The sequence below is a fragment of the Glycine soja genome, chromosome 6 (genome assembly GCF_004193775.1).
Source record: "Glycine soja cultivar W05 chromosome 6, ASM419377v2, whole genome shotgun sequence".
Lineage (NCBI taxonomy): Eukaryota > Viridiplantae > Streptophyta > Magnoliopsida > Fabales > Fabaceae > Glycine > Glycine soja.
The window spans coordinates 5,955,110-5,978,882 of NC_041007.1; the positions used below are offsets into that span (position 1 = coordinate 5,955,110).

At 33.1% G+C, this 23,773-nt stretch overlaps 3 protein-coding genes and 1 long non-coding RNA gene across 5 annotated transcripts; 2 read left to right on the top strand and 2 right to left on the bottom strand.

Moving 5' to 3' along the window:
- Positions 1-515: 515 nt before the first annotated feature.
- Positions 516-7,389, bottom strand: LOC114415062. 2 transcript variants are annotated; one of them, XM_028379585.1, is made up of 13 exons: positions 7,246-7,389; positions 6,178-6,225; positions 5,954-6,002; positions 5,831-5,879; positions 5,155-5,225; positions 4,653-4,711; positions 4,416-4,508; positions 3,321-3,378; positions 3,008-3,144; positions 2,869-2,925; positions 2,295-2,392; positions 1,350-1,540; positions 516-897 (listed from the first exon to the last, which is right to left on the bottom strand). In XM_028379585.1, exons 1-13 carry the CDS (start codon positions 7,321-7,323, stop codon positions 827-829), a joined length of 1,059 nt encoding a protein of 352 aa, XP_028235386.1. In that variant the 5' UTR covers positions 7,324-7,389; the 3' UTR covers positions 516-826. The 2 variants fall into 2 exon arrangements, with proteins under 2 accessions (XP_028235386.1, XP_028235387.1); XM_028379586.1 differs by lacking the exon at positions 7,246-7,389 and adding an exon at positions 6,382-6,417.
- A 2,057-nt stretch (positions 7,390-9,446) lies between these two features.
- On the top strand, positions 9,447-14,470 carry LOC114415065. The gene is made up of 2 exons (XR_003667310.1): positions 9,447-9,672; positions 13,597-14,470. It is a non-coding gene; the product is annotated as an uncharacterized LOC114415065 (long non-coding RNA).
- LOC114415063 lies at positions 9,666-12,208 on the top strand. Its single transcript, XM_028379587.1, has one exon. The coding sequence runs from the start codon at positions 10,434-10,436 to the stop codon at positions 11,691-11,693; it is 1,260 nt and encodes a 419-aa protein (XP_028235388.1). The 5' UTR covers positions 9,666-10,433; the 3' UTR covers positions 11,694-12,208.
- Positions 14,471-17,490: 3,020 nt separating the features above from the next.
- On the bottom strand, positions 17,491-21,934 carry LOC114415066 (E3 ubiquitin-protein ligase MBR2-like). Its single transcript, XM_028379588.1, has 6 exons — positions 21,810-21,934; positions 19,013-20,195; positions 18,892-18,942; positions 18,714-18,812; positions 18,229-18,393; positions 17,491-17,881 (listed from the first exon to the last, which is right to left on the bottom strand). The coding sequence occupies exons 2-6, from the start codon at positions 20,171-20,173 to the stop codon at positions 17,735-17,737; spliced, it is 1,623 nt and encodes a 540-aa protein (XP_028235389.1). The 5' UTR covers positions 20,174-20,195; positions 21,810-21,934; the 3' UTR covers positions 17,491-17,734.
- Positions 21,935-23,773: the final 1,839 nt, after the last annotated feature.

A 23,773-nucleotide genomic window follows, 5' to 3' on the forward strand; every position in this document is an offset into this window, starting at 1 on the left:
TATTCGAACTGCACCACCTACAACTTACAATGATGCATTCCGAATATGGTGCCTACCAATTTTCTTTTTCGTTGTTGATAGAGTTATTAAGTAATTTTTTGCATGAGTGCAATCCTTACAAACACTAATAAATTTGACATAATGAAATGCATTAAATTACCTACTCAAGAAGGATTTTGAGTACCTAATACCTTAATGAAATGCATTAAATTACCTACTCAAGAAGGATTTTGAGTACCTAATACCTTTTTGAAAATAGCAAACAATTCAAAATCAATTCTAACAATTCAAAAACAATTTTTGACGTAAAAACAAATCTACCCGTGGTCCACTAAAAACAACACAAAACCGTCCAAACCCCAAGTGCACTTTACCCGCAATCATAGCAGTATTGCACTGTATGACATTTACTTCAGAATGAAGTATCATTTATTCTTATCTCAAATTTAAACAATTAGCAGATGATCATGCCTTCATACTTGCCATTTTTGCTTGCCATGTAAAAAAGATGGAACTTATATGAAATCAAATTACATACATATTGAATTATGAAGAAAAGATGAATGACAGCAGTTTGAATAGATGTAAACCTAGCCCTGTTGTATTAATGATACAAGACACCGGAGTAGGTATTGAAGGAATAACGAGGCCAGAGAGGCCGAAGTACAAATGCTAAATGCTATATGACAATATTACAGCAAAATGAACTCAACCTGAGCAATTTGACTAGGTAAATAGGTAATAATTCTGAAGTTGTTTTTCTAATATTTAACATCTCTACCAAGAATTTTTACAGATGCATCTAGGCTACTGAAAGGGCAAAGCTCTAAGCGGTGGCTTTTTGATGATACGTCTGCCGAATCGCCTGTGGTAAGTTTAATACAATCTCTGCATATGCTGGAATGGGAAAGAAAATATAAAATCAGTATTGAGAGATCTATGAGTAGAACAATGAAGAAATATGTGCCACAATTAAAGGAACACAGAAGCCGGCTTGTAAATAAACTTGGAGAAACTTAAAAAAAAAATGCTAATTTTTCACCTAGCTGGCTAGCTGCACACATCCGATTAGGACATGAACAGCTGATGACAAAAGACCAAAAATAATTATGTTCTTATAAATTAACGGTCTATTGTGTGTCCATCCATGAGTACATGGTATGAAAACATTAAATGCACCCTATTAAATATTTTAAATTAATTTAAAATGGCAAGTATTGAATGACTTTTATGTTTTCAATATAATAAATACTTTCTTTACTAATAATTTTATTTTTATTTTTAACTTGTTATCAAGTGCTTATGCACAATAGAAAACCGCATTCAGCAAAGTTATATAGTTTTTGAACCTTCGGGTAAACTCATGGTTCGTAAGGCATCTTCTGCATATGTTAGGCGAATTGGGGAAGAATGACTTCCCGAGAGTCCATCTTCCTTCCTACTCATAGTATTTTTATTGAACATAGGCCAGGCTAGCACTGAAATTCGAGTTGGAAGCACCGAAATGAGATCTGCATATCTAAGGCTGACTGTCACCTTGCTGCAAAAAAATAATAATAATAAAGAACCCATTGAGCAGAGAATATCGTTTAACCTTTCATTTTAGTTTTTTTCTCTCTACATGCATATTCAATTTCATTGGAGGAAAGGATATTGAATTTAAAAAGAAATGTAGATAAGAAATTATAATAATAAATTTCTAATACACAAAGAAATGTTACTAAATGTAAAAAATAAACAAATGAACTTTCAAAATGAAGGTGCAAACAAATAAAAATTGTATATTCCTTTCATATAAGCCATTTCTCCCAGCACCCAAGCTACTTGACCCAAATTTCAGCATAACTTGGTTGACAGAAGGCAAATATAGATGGAAATTGATGGGAGGGTAATTGTAATTCAATTCCGGATCAGCATGTGTCAAGGTCAACCAAAATGTATTAACTTCAGTGTAAAATCACCATTAACATGTGCTTTCTTGTAGCACTGAAAGCTGCAGCACACCCAACTTCACCCTAGTCACCTTTTACTTTTAGCATCAGATCACACATTAGAATGTCCAGAAAAACAAGAACTGGATAGAGAAAAAAAAAAAAAACCACCACCCCAGTATCACTCACTTCACCAATGATTTCGCCTCAACAAACATTTTATTCGATTATTCAAGCATACTGAAATAACCTCCAAGTTTCCCATTGATTCCAGTGGAGGAAAGAAAATTTTAAAGGGCTACCAAGATACTAAATTTGAAAAAAAAATGGTTGTGAAAAATTAGATCACTATAAGATACTAACCAATCAGAATCATCTAATACAAATTCGACCATATGGTAGGGAAGGCTATGATACAGCTCTCTAATCTGATTTCCATACAGCTCCTTTATAAGTCTGACCTGCATGATATTCACAAGAGAAAAAAAAGATGCATGTATTTTTGTATCAGAATAATTTAAACATACTAGATGACAAAGGTTCTCTATCAGATTTTATAAATAAAAGGTTCTCTACAATGGATTACTAAGTCCAAACATTTACAATATCAATGCATTCTAATTAAATTCTTCAAAGATATTCTGGGGCAGATGTCGAATTATTATGCACCCAACCTTTATCACATAAATGCAGACATTGTTCAATTATATTCCTTGCACATATAAGGGGCAAAAGATACAGTAAATTGTTTGCATTTCCAACTTCATATATATATTTCACCAAAATTGTTTCTGGACATATGGATGAAAAATAGTCAGAAAGTACTTCCTATGCATGATTGTATATCTGTAAACCTTCGCTCCATACATAATATTGTTATTCTAAAAAATAAACAAATCAAAATTTTTCATAATGATTACATACATGGGCAATCTACCTGTTCCCGTCTATCCACAAAAGCCTGCAATAGATCTCCAACATGATCTATGAGTTTCTGAAAGCAAACCAATAAAACAATGCTAATTAGAAAACAAATAATTGAAATAAACATGGTGTAAATATATATATGACTTTACCATTGCATTGGATGAATGGAGATCATTTTCTATTTCTCGTATTGGCAGGAAAAATGGAACTGTGTGTTCAAGGACAGTCATCTTTTCAAGAAATGACTTGCTTTCCAGCACACAATGGTAAAACTCACAAGGTTCACCTGTTAAAAAATGAACAGGCTTTATCATTTATCATCATCTAATGGCAAAGGCAAAGACACAAGGGAAGGAGCAAATAAATAAAAAAGACCCAGCCTCCATCTTGTCGTCTTATGAGTTAAATAACATGATCATGTTCGTGAATAAGTTAGTCAAAAGAAATTTTATTCCAAATCACCAGCAAACGATGTCTCATATTGTACGCCGATTCTTGCCCCTTCCAAACAGCAAATTACCTGATTATAAATAAACAAACAAATTCCATTATGATCTGGTCAGGAAGTTAATACACAAAATGCCAACTAATCTAAACACAATTAATTAGACATACCAACAATTTAAACTTTTTTGGAGGGAGATTAAAAAATTATTAAGAAAACAAAACAATTGCAGAAAGGCAACTTCCTTGAAAAAACATGAGCAGAATTAATACCAAAGAAGAGCCATAAATATAATCCAGTCCCATAACAAGGTAAAAGAGACACAAAAAAAAAGCACTCTGCTCCATCCACTCTCACCACACAATTGCAGAAATCAGAAGTCAGAACTAATAGTTTCTAAACAATATGAGCACTTCCTAGCATTACATAACAACACTTGCACAACCCCTGCCACCAGACACCTAATCGAAGAAGCGCCTTCCACAAATCTTTGTGATAATTCAACATCCAGCTCATAGAGAACTGCCTACTCCCACGATCTCGAACTCAAACTGATGCCTGGCGATTCTTCTAGATGCTGAGACGTGGAGCCCTCACTTAATTGATTGATGGGAAATTTGGATCCCCTTTTCTTTCCTCTCACCCCCCACCCGGTTTCAGCAAATAGAAAAGAGAAACCGAAACTCACGTTCAGTACTCATAATTTCAGAACAATAATCTCTGTAAGTCAATGTCAAATACCAAAACCTAGAATCCATACAAGACAATTTCCCTATTAAGTACATACATCTGTAAACCTTGAGCGCCTATTGGTAATTTTAGTATCACAAAGCTTCCATAAAACTGAAAATCAATATCCACATAAAATACAACCCCAACTCCTCTTGAACACTTCCTAGCTTTTTTTCTCTCTTACACAACTGATTTATACATGACCTCCAAGTTCTAATCTTTTACCTTATGTCCCTATTTTTTTTCTTCTCGGGCTAATGTCAATAATCTTTGAAATCTATGCTTAACAATTACAAGTATAATGTTTTAATAAAAATAACAAGTCATTACTTGTTAACAATGAGAAGTGTTTCAGGCAGGTGTAGTCATATAACATTTACCTTGTTTCCAATTTTATATGTAATTTTTTCCAGGGGACATGCTAATATGTCCGCATCCCCTTGCATTGCTTTTCTGTCCGCCTCCATATGCACCTGACATGAACAAATTTTAATGTATCAAACTTTATTATGAACATCAATAGTGAAACTGAAACATATTGATAATTACACAGACCACCAAGGTCAAATATCAGAACACCAATCGAAATGAGAATGTAATAATCCAATAACCAATACCCGCTCTCTTATTGTAGCTAGTAGACCATCATTCCACTCTTCCCCGTCTAAACATATCTCTACAAAAAAAAAAAAAAAAAGTGGTTAAGGAGCATTTTCTGGACATCTATACAGAAATTAATGAACAAAAGTTGGTCAGTACTTCATTACAAAAGTATATCTCATCAATTGAACCAGGATTCAAATCTTAATAATCTTATCTTGTTAAAATGCTTTAAATTATAGAATATTTATTTTCTGTTCAATTCCCTTTTCTTATTCCATGCATAAATAGCCCTGATATTTATTCTACACAAATTCTACAAAAATAATCTTTTATTTTATTTGGGTCCAGTTCATGAGTTAGAAACGTATCTGTTGACAAAGGTAAAGAATCGTATCAGCTAGAATAAAGTACAACAAAGGAAATAAATGGGAAAAAAAACTTGAGACAAGACATATCCATATACTGTCCATTATTAGTTTATTAAAGAATTCATCTATGAAGACCAAAGTAAGCTACCTTCAGTTTGAGAAGCTCGTGCAGCTTCAAACTCCTTCTGTAGACGCTCAAATATTATCTTGTCAGAATCCCTGTGAACCCAGTATTATCCAAAAAAAAAAAATAGAAATGAAAAAAAGCAAAATTGAGAAACAAAGCCTTATTGATAATTATCACTTTACTTTCACTGGTATGAAATATACCGTCAAGGCATCAAATGACATAACTTCTAATTTCTTTTACTTCGTTTCGGGAAAAAAAAACCCAACAAGATATGGTTGCTATTCCTAATTTCTGGCTTCTCATTACTTTCACTGGTATGAAATATAAGGTCAAGGCATCAAATGGCATAACTTCTAATTTCTTTTACTTTGTTTCGAAAAAAGAAAAAAAAACCAACAAGATATGGTTGCTATTCCTAATTTCTGGCTTCTCATTTATTAGCCTCTGATAAGCAAGAAGAATTTGACTGAATTTTTAATATCAGCTATACTTATCTAAATTCTCCCCATTTTCCCTTCCCATGGTGTACTTTAAATATATTTCTAATCCTACCCCATCCCATGGTATACAAGTAACCAACAAAGTGAAAGAAGGCACACTATACAAAGTTAAGCACGATCGAGTTTATTCTATAAGTATTAATTTGCAGTTCAATTACAGAAAGAAGCCACATGCATCTGCAAGAGTGATTTACCTAGCAAGCCGCTCTGTCAAATCTCCATGTCTTTTAAGCAAACTTCCAACTGCCATGGAAAAGAATAGAATCATTGACGTTATCTAGAAAATGGAAAAAGTGCTGAAGAGATTATAGACTTACATTTAGTTCGGGTAATCTCCAAACGATTATCATCATCTTGCATAAAATTCTGACAAAAAGAGAACCCAGCTATAGTTTCAGCAAAGAAAATTTACTAATAATACGTATGTAACTTGCATAAACAAGGGAGACAGTTGTAAGAAATTAAAATAATAAAATAAAAAAAGCGTGTTCATATGTTCATCCAAATAAAAACTTATTCTTATGAAAGTGAGAACCATTACCACTTCCCCCATAATTGCAAATGTCCGTCCAGAATATTGTTCAAATTGCTGCATAATTCAACAATCATCAGCTCATAGAGAGGGAAAAAAACAATAATGAAACAGAAAATAATCATGAACGAAAAAACAATCAACTCATCAGGTACAAAAACGGCACAAAACAATGTCACAGTTACAATTTACAAGTAATTAATTAGTAACTACACTTGAAAAAACTGAAGCCATCAGCATCTTAGATGAACTTTCCCCAAACCTTACCCGAGGATATCTTTGTAAAAATAAGGCTTAAATGCAATTTTGGTCCCCCTATTTTGTTCAATCCACAATTTTGGTCCTTCCATTTTAAGATATAGACATTTGGTCTCTCTATTTTAAAAAATCCACGATTTTAGTTCCCATATTTCAAAATAGAGACATTTGGTCAGAAAATTCACTATTTTGATCCCATATTTTAGAAGATTTGCAATTTTGGTCCAATATTTAATTTTATCTATTTTATTTCTTACATTATAATTAATTAATTCAATCATTTTTTAATGATACCTTAAATGAACATGATAGGTCTAGAGTTTAACTGAACAAAATAAAAGAAATAAAACGTGGGCATAATTGAGGATTGGACTAAAATTGTAAATTTTCTAAAATAGGAGGATCAAATGACTCTATTTTGAAATTGGAGACTAAAATCGCAGATTTTTTAAAAAGGGAGCAAATGTCTCTATTTTAAAATAGAGGGATCAAAATTGTGGATTGAGCCTAAAAGTAAATGTCAAGAAATCAGCACCATATAAAAAAAACCACCATAAAATCAATAACCTCACAATTTTACGGAAGGAAATAATATCGCCAATAAACTCAGCTTAGAAGAAGCAAGATAAATCAAACAAACACATCGTTCCAAAACGTTCTAGAATGAGGTAAAGTCACAGATAGAATTTTGATTAATAGAGAAATTTAGATGAATAAACACTGCTACACTAGGTTTTATTGTCACACATCAAACACAGTGATAGTTACAATTTGCAAGTAAGAGTTGGGACACAGTTCCATGACTAGAGAGAGAGAGACCTTGCGAGAGGATGAATCGGCGGAGAAAGGATATTTTCTGGGCCTCTTCCGCATAGATTCTTCAACATCGCTCTCCATTTTCAATCACAACACAACGCGGTGATGCATTCTTCCAATGCAATTGGTGTAAAAGTGTGCGTAGTGCTGACCCAAAAAGGAAGAAGAAAAAAAAGTGCTGGGCTTTCTAAGTGACGGTCGGCCTGCTAGAGTGGGCCACATCTAATGTGGCCCAGAAAAAATAAAGGGCAATGTTATTCTCAGTTTCCTTTTTCCTCCTCCCACTACCCACTTTTTTTAATTTATTTTTTCCAAAAAAATACCCTTGATGAAAACAATATTATATTTTGTTTGGAATTTTTAACCTTTTATACACTAGTGTTTTTCGTCCATGTTTCTGAAATGTTAGCCCTTTCTCATTTCTAGCATCTTTATTGTGGAATATCAGTATTTTCTTTGCTGTCTTTTACTATTTTTAAAAAAATTAGAGAAATTCCATAAATTGTTGCACGAAACACCATCTGCATTAATCATTATTCACCAAAAAAAAAAAATCTACATTAATCATCAATGGGCTTTAGAAATCCTCAAGTAAATTGATATAACTAACCTTCATTTGGACGACGGGAAAATTAAAATGCAAAAATATCATATACCTACCTACATTTATCATATAAAGATAAAGAATTTTTTTAAGCAAGTATAACGATAAAGATATGAAGATTTTCATATTTCAAATTTTAAAATAATAATTAAAAAAATCCCATAAATTGTTCCACGAAAAACTATTTGGACTTAAGATAACACCAGTTTTCTTGCTGGTTTACTTGCTGGGTATGATGGAGTCGCCGACGGCACATATATTTTGCTCACCAGACTTCCTGTTACAAAGATTCATTCTATTGTTCATCTCCTTTATCTTCTAAAAAATATACATTTCTCTCCCATTTTATTAGGAATTGATCACTTACACAAAATAAAAAACAACCGCTTTCAATGTTTTGAAAAACACTCTCATTAAAAGCACATAATAATAGTGGAAGGATATAGTCAAGGCTTAAAAACTTTGTATCTCACATCGAGCTTTGATCAACACCAACACCTTTTTCTTCATAATCTAGTCATCATCATCATCTAGCTCTGTTGAAGAGGCATGTGATGAATTCTCGCAACTGAAATGGTAGCTTGTGCTTAAAAAAAAAATCAAGAGAGTAATTTTGAACTATACGATACTAGAGTAGATAAGATGTGCAACTCCAATAGTCACCATTTGTATTGTCACGACTTCCTACCAAGGGACATTAACCCTGGGTGTGATGAATCTTCATTTGTCATTTTTCTCTCTTTATTACATATTTGTTGTCAGAAAAAAAAACTTATATCATAATTTAAACTACTAACTATAAAATAAAATATAGTTTATATTTTAAAAATATTTATTTTTCATAAATTTTAATTATAAAATTTATGATTTATATTTTCAATTATATAAAATAGACATTTATTCTGTCAAATAAATAGGAAATACACACTCCCCTAATTACATAAATAAAACATAAAAAAAGACTAACAAGAGAGTATTTTTTTTTATAAACAACTAGAGAACAAAATTGTTTCACCAAATAATTATGCTTGAGTTAACACAACTATAAACTTAATATTAAAATATTAATGTCGAGTATTTATCAATTTTTTTATAATTAATATTTAATAATAATTACAATGACAATTTTACACTATTTGATTGCGTAGATATAGAAAAACTGATTTTAATTAACAATATATTCAATCATCAATCATAAATGTAAATAAATATAACATTTTTGTATAAGAATAAAATGAAGAAGACCCACTACTAAGAGAAGATGAGTGTAAAAAAACAGGTAAAATTGTATTTTTTATCATTTGGTTGTTTGTAATTTCGATTTTAGTTATTTTTTCAATTTATTCACCAAATTAATCTCTTAATTATATCAAAGTCTCTAAATGTGATTTACAAATTTATAAATGTTGACTTTGACTGTCATAAAAATATTAAAGTTAAATAAAAACATGATACATGTCTGTTAATATTTTTTATTATCAATATTTAAATATGGATTTGAGAACTAAATTAATGAATAAATTTAAAGAAAAATTAAAATCAAAATTAGATATAACTAGAGGAAAAAAATGTAATTTTATCAAAAAAAAAAAAAAACAGATAGGGCTAATAGAAGAAAGGATAGTAATATTATTAGCAGCGATCGAGTAATGAAGAGCAAAACTCAATATAAAATCACCAACAAATAGAAATAAAAAAAAATCGAGAGAGAGATAAAAAAAAGAAGAAAAAAAAAAGGAAGAGAGAGAGGCAAAGGCGAAGCTTGGAAGATGGAAACCCAGTGAGTGAGGTTCGAGATTTGTGAGCAATTCGTGAACTTTGCGAAGGTCAGAGTTCAATCAATGTATAACTACTTTGTTTTCCCCCAAAACACTTAGTCTTTCTTTTTCTTCTTCTTCATTGTGCTTCCTTCCATTGCAATTTGAATTTTTCGTTTGTTCGGTTTCGGTTCCTTCCTTTTTCCTGTTTTGTGGTACTTCAGTTTTGATCTCTTCCCCTATACTTCGAATTTCGAAATTCGAAGTTCGAAGGCATAGAATTCGGCGAAACAATGAGGGTTTAAATTGGTGGCAGTGATGTAATGTTCGCTTCGCGCTGTTCGACACGACAATGGCGTTTCGGTCCCGGGTTTGGTGATTCAAACTTAGGGTTTTTGATATGCCATTCAATTCAACGAATTTCAGTTTGATTTGTGGATTTTCGTGCTCGAAGTTGGGGAGTTTTGTTGCGGTTTGATCTCTAGGGTTTTGGTGTGAGGAACATATGGGATTTCGCTTTGCATTGTGTGTTCTATTTTGTTGCTGAATTTGGATTTTTTTTTAGGTGTAAGGGTAACCCTGTTTTTGTGCAGAATTGCAAGTTTCACTGTGGGTTACTCTGTCATTAGTATCACTCATGCATCTGGTTGTTGATATATGTACGATTTGTAATTAGCTGATTTGGAAATTGGAATAAGCTGATATGGGGGAGGGGGAGTTTAGTGTTATTTGGAAGCAGAGATAGCTGCAATTTGGGTCGAATTGAGGTTTTTGGTGGGTGGGTTGTTTTTTTCATTTGTTGGGCGTTGTATGAATCTGTCTGGTGAGAAATGCAACCCCAGCAGAGCTCAAGAATTGATTTGGGTGAATTGAGAGCACAGATTGTAAAGAAGCTTGGAGCGGATAAGTCGAAGCGGTACTTTTATTACTTGAACAGGTTTTTGAGTCAGAAGCTGAGCAAGTCCGAGTTTGATAAGTTATGTTTTCGAGTGCTTGGGAGGGAGAATCTTCCATTGCACAATCATTTTATAAAGTCAATTTTGAAGAATGCATGCCAAGCCAAGACCCCACCACCAATCCATCCGCCAGGTCCCCTGAAGTCCGGAGAACATGCTTCAGACATATCTCCTGGCAGAGAAGATGGGCATGAACACAGTGTTGCCAGCTTCCAAAATCAGAATCAGAAAGCACCCATTTGGTCAAATGGGTTTTTGCCGGCATCCCCCAAGGTTAGGTCTGGAGTACGTGAACGGAAGCTGAGAGATAGACCAAGCCCTCTTGGACCAAATGGGAAGGTTGATTCTGTTTCTCACCAATCCATGGGTTCAGAAGACTCTGGTAGTAAGGTTGACATGGAGAATGGAATTCGTACTCCATGTGATTGTCAGAGACCAATACAGCATCTTCAAGCTGTTGCGGAGCTACCTGAGAATGAAAGGGGAGATGCTGTTCGGAGACCTACAGAAAAACCAAGAATACGCGGGAAAGGGCCAGCTGAAATGTCAATTGTTGAAGACGGGGAAGAAGTGGATCAGTTAAGTCGCCTGGGTTTCTCTAGAAGTCCCTTGATAGCACCTCTTGGAATTCCTTACTGCTCAGCAAGTGTAGGGGGAGCCCGCAAAACATTGCCAGTGAGTAGTGCTGGTGATTTTGATAATTGTTGTGACAGTGGTAGGTTGTCTGATACAAATACACTGCAGAGGCGCATGGAGCAGATTGCTGCAGTACAAGGTCTTGGAGCTGTTTCTATGGAATGTGCAAATATGTTGAATAGTATGTTGGATGTGTACTTGAAACGGTTGATCAGGTCTTGTGTTGAATTAGTTGGAGCTAGGTCTACAAATGAGCTGAGGATGCCCCCTGCCCCCAAACAGCAGATGCAGGGTAAGGTCATCAACGGCATGTGGCCAAATAATCATTTACACGTACAGTGTGCTGATGGGTCAGCAGAAGGTGTGCCTGAACACAGACCACCATGCTCAGTTTTTTTGCATGATTTTAAAGTTGCCATGGAGCTAAATCCACGGCAACTTGGAGAAGATTGGCCTTTGCTGATGGAGAAAATATCCATGCAATCGTTTGAGGAATAACTCATTTATGAATAATTGTTTTCTAGTTCTGATAGCTCAGCAATGGTTGGTGATCAGTGGTTCAGTTCTCTGCGCCAGTATGAACCAGATGGTGACAAATAGATACTTCTAGCCCTTTCAGGATGAAGTATTGGTTTTGAGATTCAAAGTGTCTTATCTCTGGATTCTCTGCTATTTGTAGGGCTTGGATAGGTCAGAGATTTATTTAACTGCAACCAAGGGTACTATCAAATCAAACCCAGGATTGGTTGCACTGTTGTATGTTTTTAGCATTGATGTTCTCTGTATTTGCCATTGCTAGAGATCTCAAGGTTTTTGTTTGCATTACAGCCGATGAGAAAGAAAACTAAGAAAGTTTTGCAGGGATACTGTTGTGTAGCTGGGATCAAGGAACTATGACCTGTATAAGAGCTCCAGGGTCGCTCTGTATGTATTTTTAAAATCTGAGGATTGATTGAAATTCAATATCAATAACACATTAACATCTATTGAAAATTTTATGGTCATTTTAGTTTTATGGTTGTACTCCCTGATGTCCAAATTCTTCAATACCCAAAGTAGTGTTTCTGTTTTCTAGTCTTGTGTAGATTTGTAACTTACACTACTTTTTTAGTGCAAATTATTTTGGTGACTGTAAGTGTTATTTTCAATAAAATGTGAGATTTATAAATTTTGACAAATTTCCTTTTGGTCAGTTTAATGTACAGAGTTTTTTCTTTTTTTTTATGAATGCCTATTGAGGTATCATATCCATTTGATGTTTCATTAGTTTAATTATCTGTTTTTTAGTCTGTGAATGAAAAGGAGTCATACTTTTGCCTTGTATTAGTTGATCATTATCCATTTTGATGAATTTGTGTAAAATATGACTAATAAAAGTCGCCTGTACATTTTTGTGTTTTACAATCATAGTGGCATATGGGATGTGATCTTTATCTGCAAACTTTTGGAATTAAAAGCAGAGTAGGCCTAAAATGGATGAAAGTTCTACTGGAAAACTTGGTTATGATTATGAATGCAGTGAGGAGACAAAGAAAAAGAAACTTTTTAATCATGATCTTGCCATTTCTGGGTTTTTACTATTTGTTACAACTCGCAACAGATCCAATTTACACAATGTATGAAGATAATTTCATAAATTTATAAAATCTGTAACCATTCACAGCTTAGTGAAAAATAAAATTTTCGACATATTTAGCTGCAGCATGCAAATGTCATAGTAGCATGGTGTATAGGCATAACATGCTATTCATTACCAAAAGTTCTCAACACATTTGCTTTTGGTAGCATTTTGTTCTCCTCTTGGTATCACACAACCAATAATGCTGAAAATTACCTGAATCTCTCAGTGTTGTCATTAGGTACTAGGTACTGATTGTTCGATGATACATTTTTAACTGATGTTCCTTCTGTCCTTGCGTTGAAGACATGATACATGATTTTTTTTTGTCTTCCTGTTATTGGATATTTATAGACTGAGCTTCAAGTGGTTATGCCTGTGACAATAATAATCCATAGTAAATACCAAAAGGTGGAATGTTGTATAGTGTGGTGCAGAATATACAATCCATATCAGGCTACATTGTGGAAACTGATTTGATGTCAATGCTAATGAGCATTGAAGTTTCCTTGTTTATTAATTCTTCTTGAATATTTAGGAATTATGCTATTCTATCCTCTTGGTTGTCACTCTGATGATGTCCCTTAGATAATATACAACGTAAAACATTTTCTTCCTAAATGATACTGGAAGATTTGTGTTTAATGCTTAATCTACTGAGTTGGTATATTAATTATTTAGAATATTGAGGTTGGGTTTTATTTGTGTTGTATCTTATAACTTTGAACGGCCATGTGTGATCTGAGTGGCTGTTGTGCATGGCATCTTTTCAATCTTCTGCAGGTGCAACTAAGATTGGATGAAGACACGGCCAATGAACTGAGAGTATGTATCCAAGGCTATTCCTCGTGGAACAGAGGGATATTGGGGTGCTGGGTCATATTGGGAGATGGGTCAACTATGTATGATGATCTGGTTGGTTCAGATTGTTGGGGGGTTGTTGTGGGGTTTAATATGGGAAGGTTTTAGATGTATTGCTGCAGGCTTGCAGGTCTTAGTTATTACTGAGATAGTGGTTTTGTGATGACTCCTATCTTGGCATGATAACTAAAGTCCTTGCTCTAATATATGAGTTATTTTTTGCCGTTTCAAAAAAAAAAGGTTTGGTGTTTCTCGGAGGATTCAGGTAACTGGTAGAAGATATGACGGAACCCTCAGGGCAGCATTATAAAGATGATATTACAAGAGCCTAGGTTTGGGAAAAAATCTGTAAATAGCCATTTCCACCTAATCTGTCATTTTTTGTTGAGTGTCGATGCCTCAGTTGGTGGTTATAAACTTTCCGTTGGAAGGATACAGATTCGGCCATCTGCAAATTTATCAAAATACAGACAATGATTCCAAAAGGCTAAAGTTGAAGCGGGTGCTGGGTACTATGTTTTTCCCAAAGACTGAAATGTGCTATTTTGCTCTGTAGTTGGTTCTTGTTGACTTGTTATGAATATTTATATTGATTATCTGAATAAGGTGATGTGATTCTCTGTATAAAGTGGAACAAGCACACTGTTCAGACTGCAGATTCAGCTTATTCTAAGTCCATTCTATAGGTTAAGTGTGTACTTAGTTACTTAGACAATGCATGTTGCTGTCAGATTCGGGAAAATTAAGAATGTACAGGCTGAAGAGGGGTAAGGTAGAATACATAATGCTTTTGACTGCTTTTGTCTCTGATCTTTTTCTTTAAATGTGCTTGTGCATATCTAAAGCAGCTTGGAAAAACTTGACTCTGAATATACACACGCATACAGACATTTTCAAAATGGCCGTCCAATTGATTTGGAATTCATTTCTTTTAAAACTGTCATCTATTAATTTCCTCCTTCATTTTTCTAGCATTCCATTTTCCTTGTAAGTTTGGCAAACATACCAACACTTATGCTTCCAAAAAGGCAATATTTGCATCCCTCCTGCTGAATCATCTTTCATAATCTACTGGGAAAGATATAAGTTTGACTTGCAAGAAATCTTGCGAAACAGAAATTTTTGTACTGTTCTTACCACAATTCTATTTGGATACCGTCATTTGTGTTTCTGATCAGGTGCACTTAGTTGCTCATCTATGGTATTAATATGAAGTTATGTCACCCCATGTCACTAGAATCACCAGAACAGCAAGGAGGTTTTACACTTTTACTCCTTTACAACCAGTGGCAGGAAATGGAAGCTATGACCTTGACATGGCCTTGTAGATTGCGTCTGCAAATGTAAAACCGACGATTGTTAATGTATTATGTGCATTGTTTGGTATGCTAGAAATTATCTGTATGCAGCATGTTTGAATGACTTGGAAATATCTCCAATGCTATAACTCAATACGGGTTCTTAATTTTTTTTAATAGATCTCTTATTGTTTACATAAGATTTGAAGATTTTTACTGATTTTCACTCCAATGATAAAACTTGAACTTTTTTACTAAATATTTAGTGGATCTCATTTTAATTGTCCATCCTCACATGATCTTTCATATTGACTTAAAGAAAAAGTACTTTTTTAATGGTTGAACAACTTGCTTGTAGGTGCTTATATAAGGAATAATTCTTCTATAAGAACTTTAACTCATTGTATTCTGAAGTTGCTTAATTTTAAGAATTAATATACGCAATTGTATTGGAGTTATTGAATAGTCTGGTTTTGTATAATTTTGGGAGTGGAAAAATGAATTTTTTAATGTCTTCAAATTCTTAAAAGCTGCCATTATCACCATCTGGCAGTGCATAATACTTCGAACAAATAAACAAATTTGAAAACTATATTCGGTTATGAGGTGTTAGTCCTCGCGAACTTAGTCCTTTTCGTAACCTTTTCCATCGAAGATCCAAAAGCGAAAAAAGATATTTTCATCTTTTCGTACAATTGTACAAACCTCTTCCTTCCCCTTTTGTTGAAAAATGTCACTACAGCTTTTTGTGATGCACTTGAATGAACGGTTGAAAACATAAAATGTCTTTCTAGTAGGACGTTAACAAGATTTGACATTGTAAACATGTATCTTAGATATCAAACAGATGCATTGTCACGGCCTTCTTCCCTTTGTTAATACAAAATGAAAAAAGGACCTAGGTTATATAGTGTTTCATTTACAAGCTTTACAATATTGGATTTTTTTCTTCTTTTTTCATGAAACATGGTCCAAGTGTATTAACCACAAAAGCTAGTTGTTGTAGTTGGAGAGTCCAACTCCAAGGTCTTATAAATTTCCTACTTCTAATAAAAAGTCTCACACCTTGCAATTGAATTCTATCTCACCATGCTTTACAAGTCTCACACCTTCCAATTGCAAACTAGCCCTTTGACATGGGTCAGACAAAATGCATATTTAACTTGCGGTTGAAATTACTACAATACGAGTTTCAATGTAAATCTAATAGATAAAAGTAAAATACAAAAATATTTTTGTTTTAAAAGTCATTTTTTACCTAATTTTTAAACATGCTCGAACACTGTAATGTCAACATTACTGTCTACATCACTCATTTGCACGTAAGAGATATGGTGAAAGATTATGGAACCAATTAAACTTTGGGAGAAATGACAACCATACCATAAAAGCTACTTGTTGTAATTGGTGAATCAAAAATCTTATAGATCCCATACTAAAATTTCATATTTTAAAAGGGGAACTCAAGTCTCATATCTTACGATGAATCCTAACAATTTCAAATTTCATTTTTCATTGAAAGCAGGATCCAATATTATAGATTAATCTAGTGCGAAAAATAAAAGACAAATAAATGTCCTCATTAAAAAATTAATAATTATTGCAAATCATAATAAAAATATATCGATAACATCCTTTTTTTACTAATATTCTCTAACTAGTATCTTTAGAGTATTAATATTTTATTAAAATAAATATATTTAAGCTAAACCTAGCGTATTATAGTTTTCCCTCCACAAAACTTTCACTTCAAAAGATACTTTTTCAATGATTGATCTTTCATTTTCCCGGTTGTAAAGTTGAAGCTGCTTGCTTTAAGTGTTCTATGAGTGTACTTATTTTTCTGTTTCAACTAAATATGTTAAACGCGCAAATAATCTCCTACATAACAATAAAAAGTTAAAGAACTACTCCATTGTAAACGTAACCATCAATTCGGTATAATTCAATATAAGACTTTGCTTGGTTTGGTTCATAAACTTTCCAAAAACTATTTCAATATTGAATTTATAAATAAATATAAATATTGTGATTATTAGAGAATGTTAAAGACACTGTTTAATAGTTTTTGTAAAATATATAAAATTATTATTAATACAGTTTTAATAAAAACAATATATTATATTAAATCTTAAAGACTCCCGTTAGGAAAATTCTCTCTACTTACCAAGTTAACATTAGATAAATAAGCAATTCCTTACCTTACCCAATAACTATCTTCAAATCTTGGTTAAGAAAAGCAAAAATAAGAATGACAAGAGCTTAGAGCTTCAACTAGAATTTTCAAAAAAAAATAAAAATTCTCAAAATTTAGTTCAGATAAGAACTTTTTTTATTAGGTGACAACTAAAGAAATTACATCTAAAGCTCAGCCCCAAATTAATATATCAGGTTTTAAAAAGTTGTCAAACACTTTAATCGTAATAAAAATAAAAATAAAAAAACTTCCTTGCCTACACTTTACTTTTCCTTCCTAATTCCTTAGTGCTTTATGTATGGATTAAAGAAAAAAGGAACATAAGAGGAAGGCTGTAAGACATTGCACCAGCAGATTATCAAGAAGTTCCAGTCTATATCAGGCCAATGGCTTGGATTATTGTATAATGGGAATGAAAATATTGGCTATGTACAAATGACCAATAAAAATAAGTGAGGAGCAACTGTATTTTGTACAAAAGTGATGAAGAAAAAAATGAACAGCAAGAGGGGTACAAAGAAATCAGTCTCCCTCGTCTGGCCTAACATTGCAATTGATGGGATCATTAGGATGGTGATGAATTTGACTGTGCCACTGATGCTTTGCAAATAGGGCACCAGTTCTTTAGCTGTAGCCACTGCTGTATGCAAGCCACATGATACATGTGCTCGCATTGCAAACTCCCCACTTCTTCTGCAGCCACATATTCCTCCTACAAATCAAGTCAATTTAAAATCAGATGTTGTAACAATAAAGTGCATATCAGTTTGAGAGATATAATGGCTTGTCCTAAGTTACTTTTTGCAAAGGAGTGAAATGTATGCTATTAAGTGCTTATAAACCTTTACAATGAAATATACAGAAAGAGGCAGACCCTTTTGCCAACCAACATTTAATTTAGCTCTGCTGGAATGAAATACCAATTTTGTGATATTGTCAATCAAAAATGCTACAAGACGCAGGTAGACCATCAATCCATCATGGAAAATAAGTTAGAGCCATGATGGTGCTTAATGACAACCTGAGTGCCTTGAAAGGTTCAAAACGAGAGAGAGATACCTGGCAAATGCTGCATTTTGTATCATCCTTAGGTTCATTGCAACTCTCAGCTTCATTGTCAGAGGGTGAGGACTGGTAGACACTTTTCTTTAGGCATTCTGATAGTGTTTCCTCTGTTAGAGCTGTGCTCACAGTACCCATCCTCTCTTCCAAAGCCAGCAATTGCTGTCATTTAAAGAAAATTCTGGGAGGTGAGAATAGTTGGAAAAATAAATTTTACACTAAAATCCCTTCTAAAAGCCATCTCCTGCAACTCAGCTTAAATTCAAACCACTCCCTCAAAAGTTGAAGCAGGGTAGTACCAATAAACAGCACTTAAAAATTACATTATAATCCTCCACATTGTTTTAATAGCATGTATTCTTAAGAATGTTTTCATAATAATCACAGAACTATCAAAACACAGTAGATATTATCAGAAAAAGAAGTAAACAAGCAAACAATTATAACAAACGGAATTGTAGCACCTTATGACGTTAACAAACCTCATATGACATGTTATCAATGTCCAATCGCATGTCTCTATGTGGATCATACAAGTTCAGTCCAGTAAGGAACAAGTTGGATTCCAGTAAACGAATTTGCTGCAAAGATAACAAATGAATGCATCAAATAACTGATCATTATGTCAAATAAAATTTTTAATCAGGATTCAATAATTACCTCATGTGTTAGCTCAACATCTTGTTCAATCCTCTCAAGTGCCACCAATACCTAAATAAAATTATGAACTAATTTAGTTAAAAGCACTCACATTAAAGACCTTATATATAATGGAAAATACCTCTGCAATACTATCAATGTTGTAACGTCGTCGAAAGCTATCCAGATTCATTAGAGAATGAGTGAGGCCAAATTCTGAAGGAGACACAGGCATAACACCGTATAACTCCTCATTGCCAGTACCTGGTCTGCTATGAGAGCTAGGACAACTTAAGGGACTATCTACAGAAGTATGACGTGATACACCAGGAATATTAAGACCACCAGAACGAGGCAAAGAAGGTATCATGACAAGGGACTCATTAGGTGGCACAGGATTAGCATTTCCTTGGCTAGAAAGCCTTCCCCTGGTATGACCACTAATCAATTTTCGAGTTCTAACTGGTGCCATGTTGCTGTCTGACCTGTCCCTTTGAGTATTCCTAGATATTCTTGTATCAGAGATAGATATGCCATTTCTGGGGCCAGAATTCCGTGCTTCTAATGAAGACCCGCTCATTTTCTTCCCTCTAGTAGTGGAACTACCTTCCCCTTCACAATTTCTCTTTTTTATGACATCCTTCCTTCTGTTAAGGGTTGAATCTGAAGGTGAACAACCAGCAGGGATGACATCAGAAATAGTATTGCATTTGAGGTTCCTCAATCCATACCTACTGGTACCAGCACGAGTCACTGAACCAGAGCTTTTAATTTCTTGGCCACGTAATCCAGAATTTGGATGAAAATTCCTCCGAGATCTTGTATTGGATACTATACTAGAGCTTCCTACCTCCATCATTACATTACCAGACACTGTATTTTCCAATTCAGCTTGACCCCCTGTCTGACTTTTTTGAGGGGGAGAGGTGAGTTTTGAAGCTTCTGAATCATCCTGTACACTACTAGTTTCAGATGAATCTGTCTCTAACTGAGATGATGGTGATTTCCGAGGCTTTACAGGTGGTTTTCCAGGGCTACTAGTCTTGGAACATGTTCTAGAGGAGCTTCCAATTGCTTCCTTGCCAGCTGAAGAAGATTGGATTGAAGGTTTCAAAGATTTACCTTTTTCACAAGAACCAATTTGAGTGCCTTTAGGAGTATTGACTCTGCTGCTGCAAGTAATGCGGCTGCACACCTGACCATTTCGATCTCTAGCATTAGCAGTATCTCTAAATGCAAGGCCCATCCCCTTTCTAGGGACTACCACCCCATCAATGGCTCTTTTACCAGAATATCCATCCATCAATTGCGTACTCCCTTCAAATCTGTAACATGAAAGAATGGTTTATTACATCATCAAAAGCTCAAACAGGCTACACAATTGTACAAGACAATAATTTTTACTAGTATATTGATAACAATGACTTATGTGAAGAGCTCAATTCAAGCCACAACATAAAAGACTGGTCAGACTCAGACTTAGTGCATAAATTTGGTTTCAGATTCCATCAGGGAATAGGACAATTTCCCACTAATATCTACAAACTTGACCTGTAACAATGATAAATGTCTTCATAGCAATACCTTCTTTATAATCTCTGGATACTAATTCTATGCATTGAAATAACAGAGTAAAATTATATTTGTATTTACATAAAAATTGGAGTTATAAAAAATATTTCAATTGGATTCTTAACAGGGAGCTTCAGATGAATTTAAACAAAGCTCATGAAAGGGAGAAGAGGAAATATTTTCAACAATTTATAAGATAAAAAGGGGTCATAAGACAAAGTCATTGTTAACATGCTCGCGGTGTTAGGGAGGTAAAAGCAGCCATTCTCAGTGAACACTTAGAAATCCCTTTGACTAGAAAATTCAATCAATGGGAAACATTGTTGCAAAACTCAAGCTACTCTGATGCCAAATTCATACTACTTAGAAAGATTTATCTCTCAGAATATCGCAGGTTCAACTGAATTACTTATTTGAATTCTGCATGTTCAATGAAATACATGCTTAGGGAAATTGAACGACACCGAAGCAAGTGTATTAAATCACATAAAAAAAGCTAGAAAACAGGTAGTAACATTGAAGAGTATTGCAGGTGTAAAAAAACACGAAATGTCAATAAAGAATAAAGCAAATACTCAGAATCAGATAATCAGTTCAACACAATAATAAATAAATCCAATAATCTCATGTGGTCAGAATTCCAAGAAATATATTTAACCAAACAATATATAATAATTTTTCTCCTTTAATTTATTAGCGTTACAAGAAACCTGAAGCACAAATTTTTATCCAAAAAGGAAGTGAAACAGAAAACAACAAACCAAAACACGCTGAAAGCCAAGCGTCAGAAACCATGATCAGGCAAACAGCAAAGCAACATTTTTTAAAAAAAAAAAATTCCACTACGAAACAGAGAAACAACCCAATTCCTCAAAACCAGTCTATTCCAAAGAACCAAAAAACTCGACAAAGCAACATGCTTTTTAAGAGTGAAACAAAACAACAATGAGTAAACGCAAAAGGAAGAAAAAGAGTAAAAGAGGGGCGTAAATGGTTGATTCCAGAAAAAGTGGGAGGACGCTCCGTTTTGAAAGGACGAAGGCTTGCCTCAAATATTCTCCACACAATCATAAGGACTTCGTCTACGCTATTTCAGCGCTTAATAAAAAGCTCAACAACACTAACCACACCATACTTACCAAAATTAAAATAACTACTACCTCCGCCACACAACCAAATAGAAAAAACATCAAAATTAAAATTTAATCGTGGTTTATTACTATTGGTATTATTATATATATATAGATGGACGTGGACTAACGCAAGAAAATTGATACAAACAATATATTTTTTTCAAATAAGGTTGACAGAAAAAAGAAAATAGAATAGGCGTGAGTGGAGGCGAGAAAATTGAATTCAGTTGCTACCTGCTGTTGCGGTTGTTTTCCGTTTGAGAGGAAGGAGACGTAGAAGAGAGAGAGAAGCAAAGTTCAGTCCTCTAATCCAATGAAGCTCTTTTATAATAATAATCTTATTTTTATGGTTTGAGGAGCGGAACCATAGTGGCGCCGTCCTAATTGAAAAGCCAGAGGGAGGAGATCTCGACCGTTGATCGGTAATGAGGATAATGGAGGGCCTGGATTTAATGTAGTGTCACACTCAAAGAACCTTGCTGCCAAGAAAGGAATGGGAAAGCCACTCCCAATCCTAAATTCTATTTCTTCACCTCTCTACCAATGAATCTCAGCTTTTCAATCACTTTGCCAAATTGTGAATTGGATTTCATTGATTCTCAAGATAAAAAAATATATTTAATTTAATCTTTCCAGTTTATTATTTGATAGATTTTATTAGAAATTTATATTTAATTATATATTTTTCTCCAAAAAAAAAAGTTACATAAATAATAATATAAGCGCGTGTAAGATAAGATACTTGTAGCGGAATTTGAGAAATTATTAAATAAAAGATAAGATACTGGTAAAAAATAAATCATAAAATGCATAATAAATATAATAAAAAATTAAAATATCAAATATATTTTTTACTAGATATCAAATACTTTATAATCACTTATAGATAAAATATTTGATATAATTCTTTAAATATATATTGTTGGAGAAAATTTATGTAATTTTTTTTTAGTAACCATTTTATTGACAGAGAACTCACTACCACTCAAACTAATGATTTATACGTACATTTATACATTTTGATTATCAAATATTTTATCTATAATTCATTATATAATTAATATGAAGTAGTAGTTATTAAAAAAATAATTAGATATATTTTTCATAAATAATTATGAGTTAAGTGATAATTTTATAATATAATAAAAATAAAAAAAATTAATGAAATCATGGATTTTATATAAATATGCACGTCTAAGTTTAATTAGATTAGATTAAATTAATTAAGTAATCAAGATGTCTAACTTGATTGGACGAGCATTGTGCATAAATTTGTTATAAATTTATAAATACTTGAATTTGATTTCTATAAATAAATTAAATTCAATTAATTTCTAAAATTAATTCCAAATCCAATTCAATCTAATAAAAAACTTCACTTATTTCTTTTCTCAAAATAGAAAAGAGATGTAAGGAGGTCTAGCTCACGGTGTCCAATTGATTTATATTGTTGAATCAATTTAACTAAGTAAGATTCTCCTAATAATATAAAATAAAAATATTTAGTCGTTAGTACAAAAGTTTTAGAATATAACGTGTGTATATGAGTTGTTACGTTTCTTTTCTTCCTCCCCGTACCAAACCCACTGATTTATTTTCTCTTTATTTTTTTTTTTAATTCTGTTACTTTTCATGCCAGGATTTGATTGATTTAATAAATTGAATTTATTAATGAATGTTATCTAAAATAAATAATATTGTAATCGTAACACAGATTATTCTATTCAACTAGCCTCTAGAATTCAATTATTTAGAAATTTAAATGAAATAGATTCTTAAAATGCCAAGTCAGTCCGTCGCTATTTTTTTTATTTACTCAAATTATATATTTGGTGGTAAAGATATAATAGAATATAATAAATAGATAAAATAGAATAAATTCTAATTTTATTCAATATTTGGTACATATCAAGTAATATTGTATTGTTTTGTATTATATTTAACAGAAATAAAATAATAATAATAATATAAATAATAATAACGATAACAGAAACATTCATGATATCAACCATGTCAAAAAATAATTATATATTATTGCAACAATAATAATGGGATTTAAGTGTCAAGGACGGCAATAGTAATAGTTAAGAAAAAATAACTATATATTATTTTCTAATTCAACCCTCGTATTAAACATGAAAATATACTATTGACATATTAACATGATACCATAAGAAAGTATTTTTTTTTTTACCGAG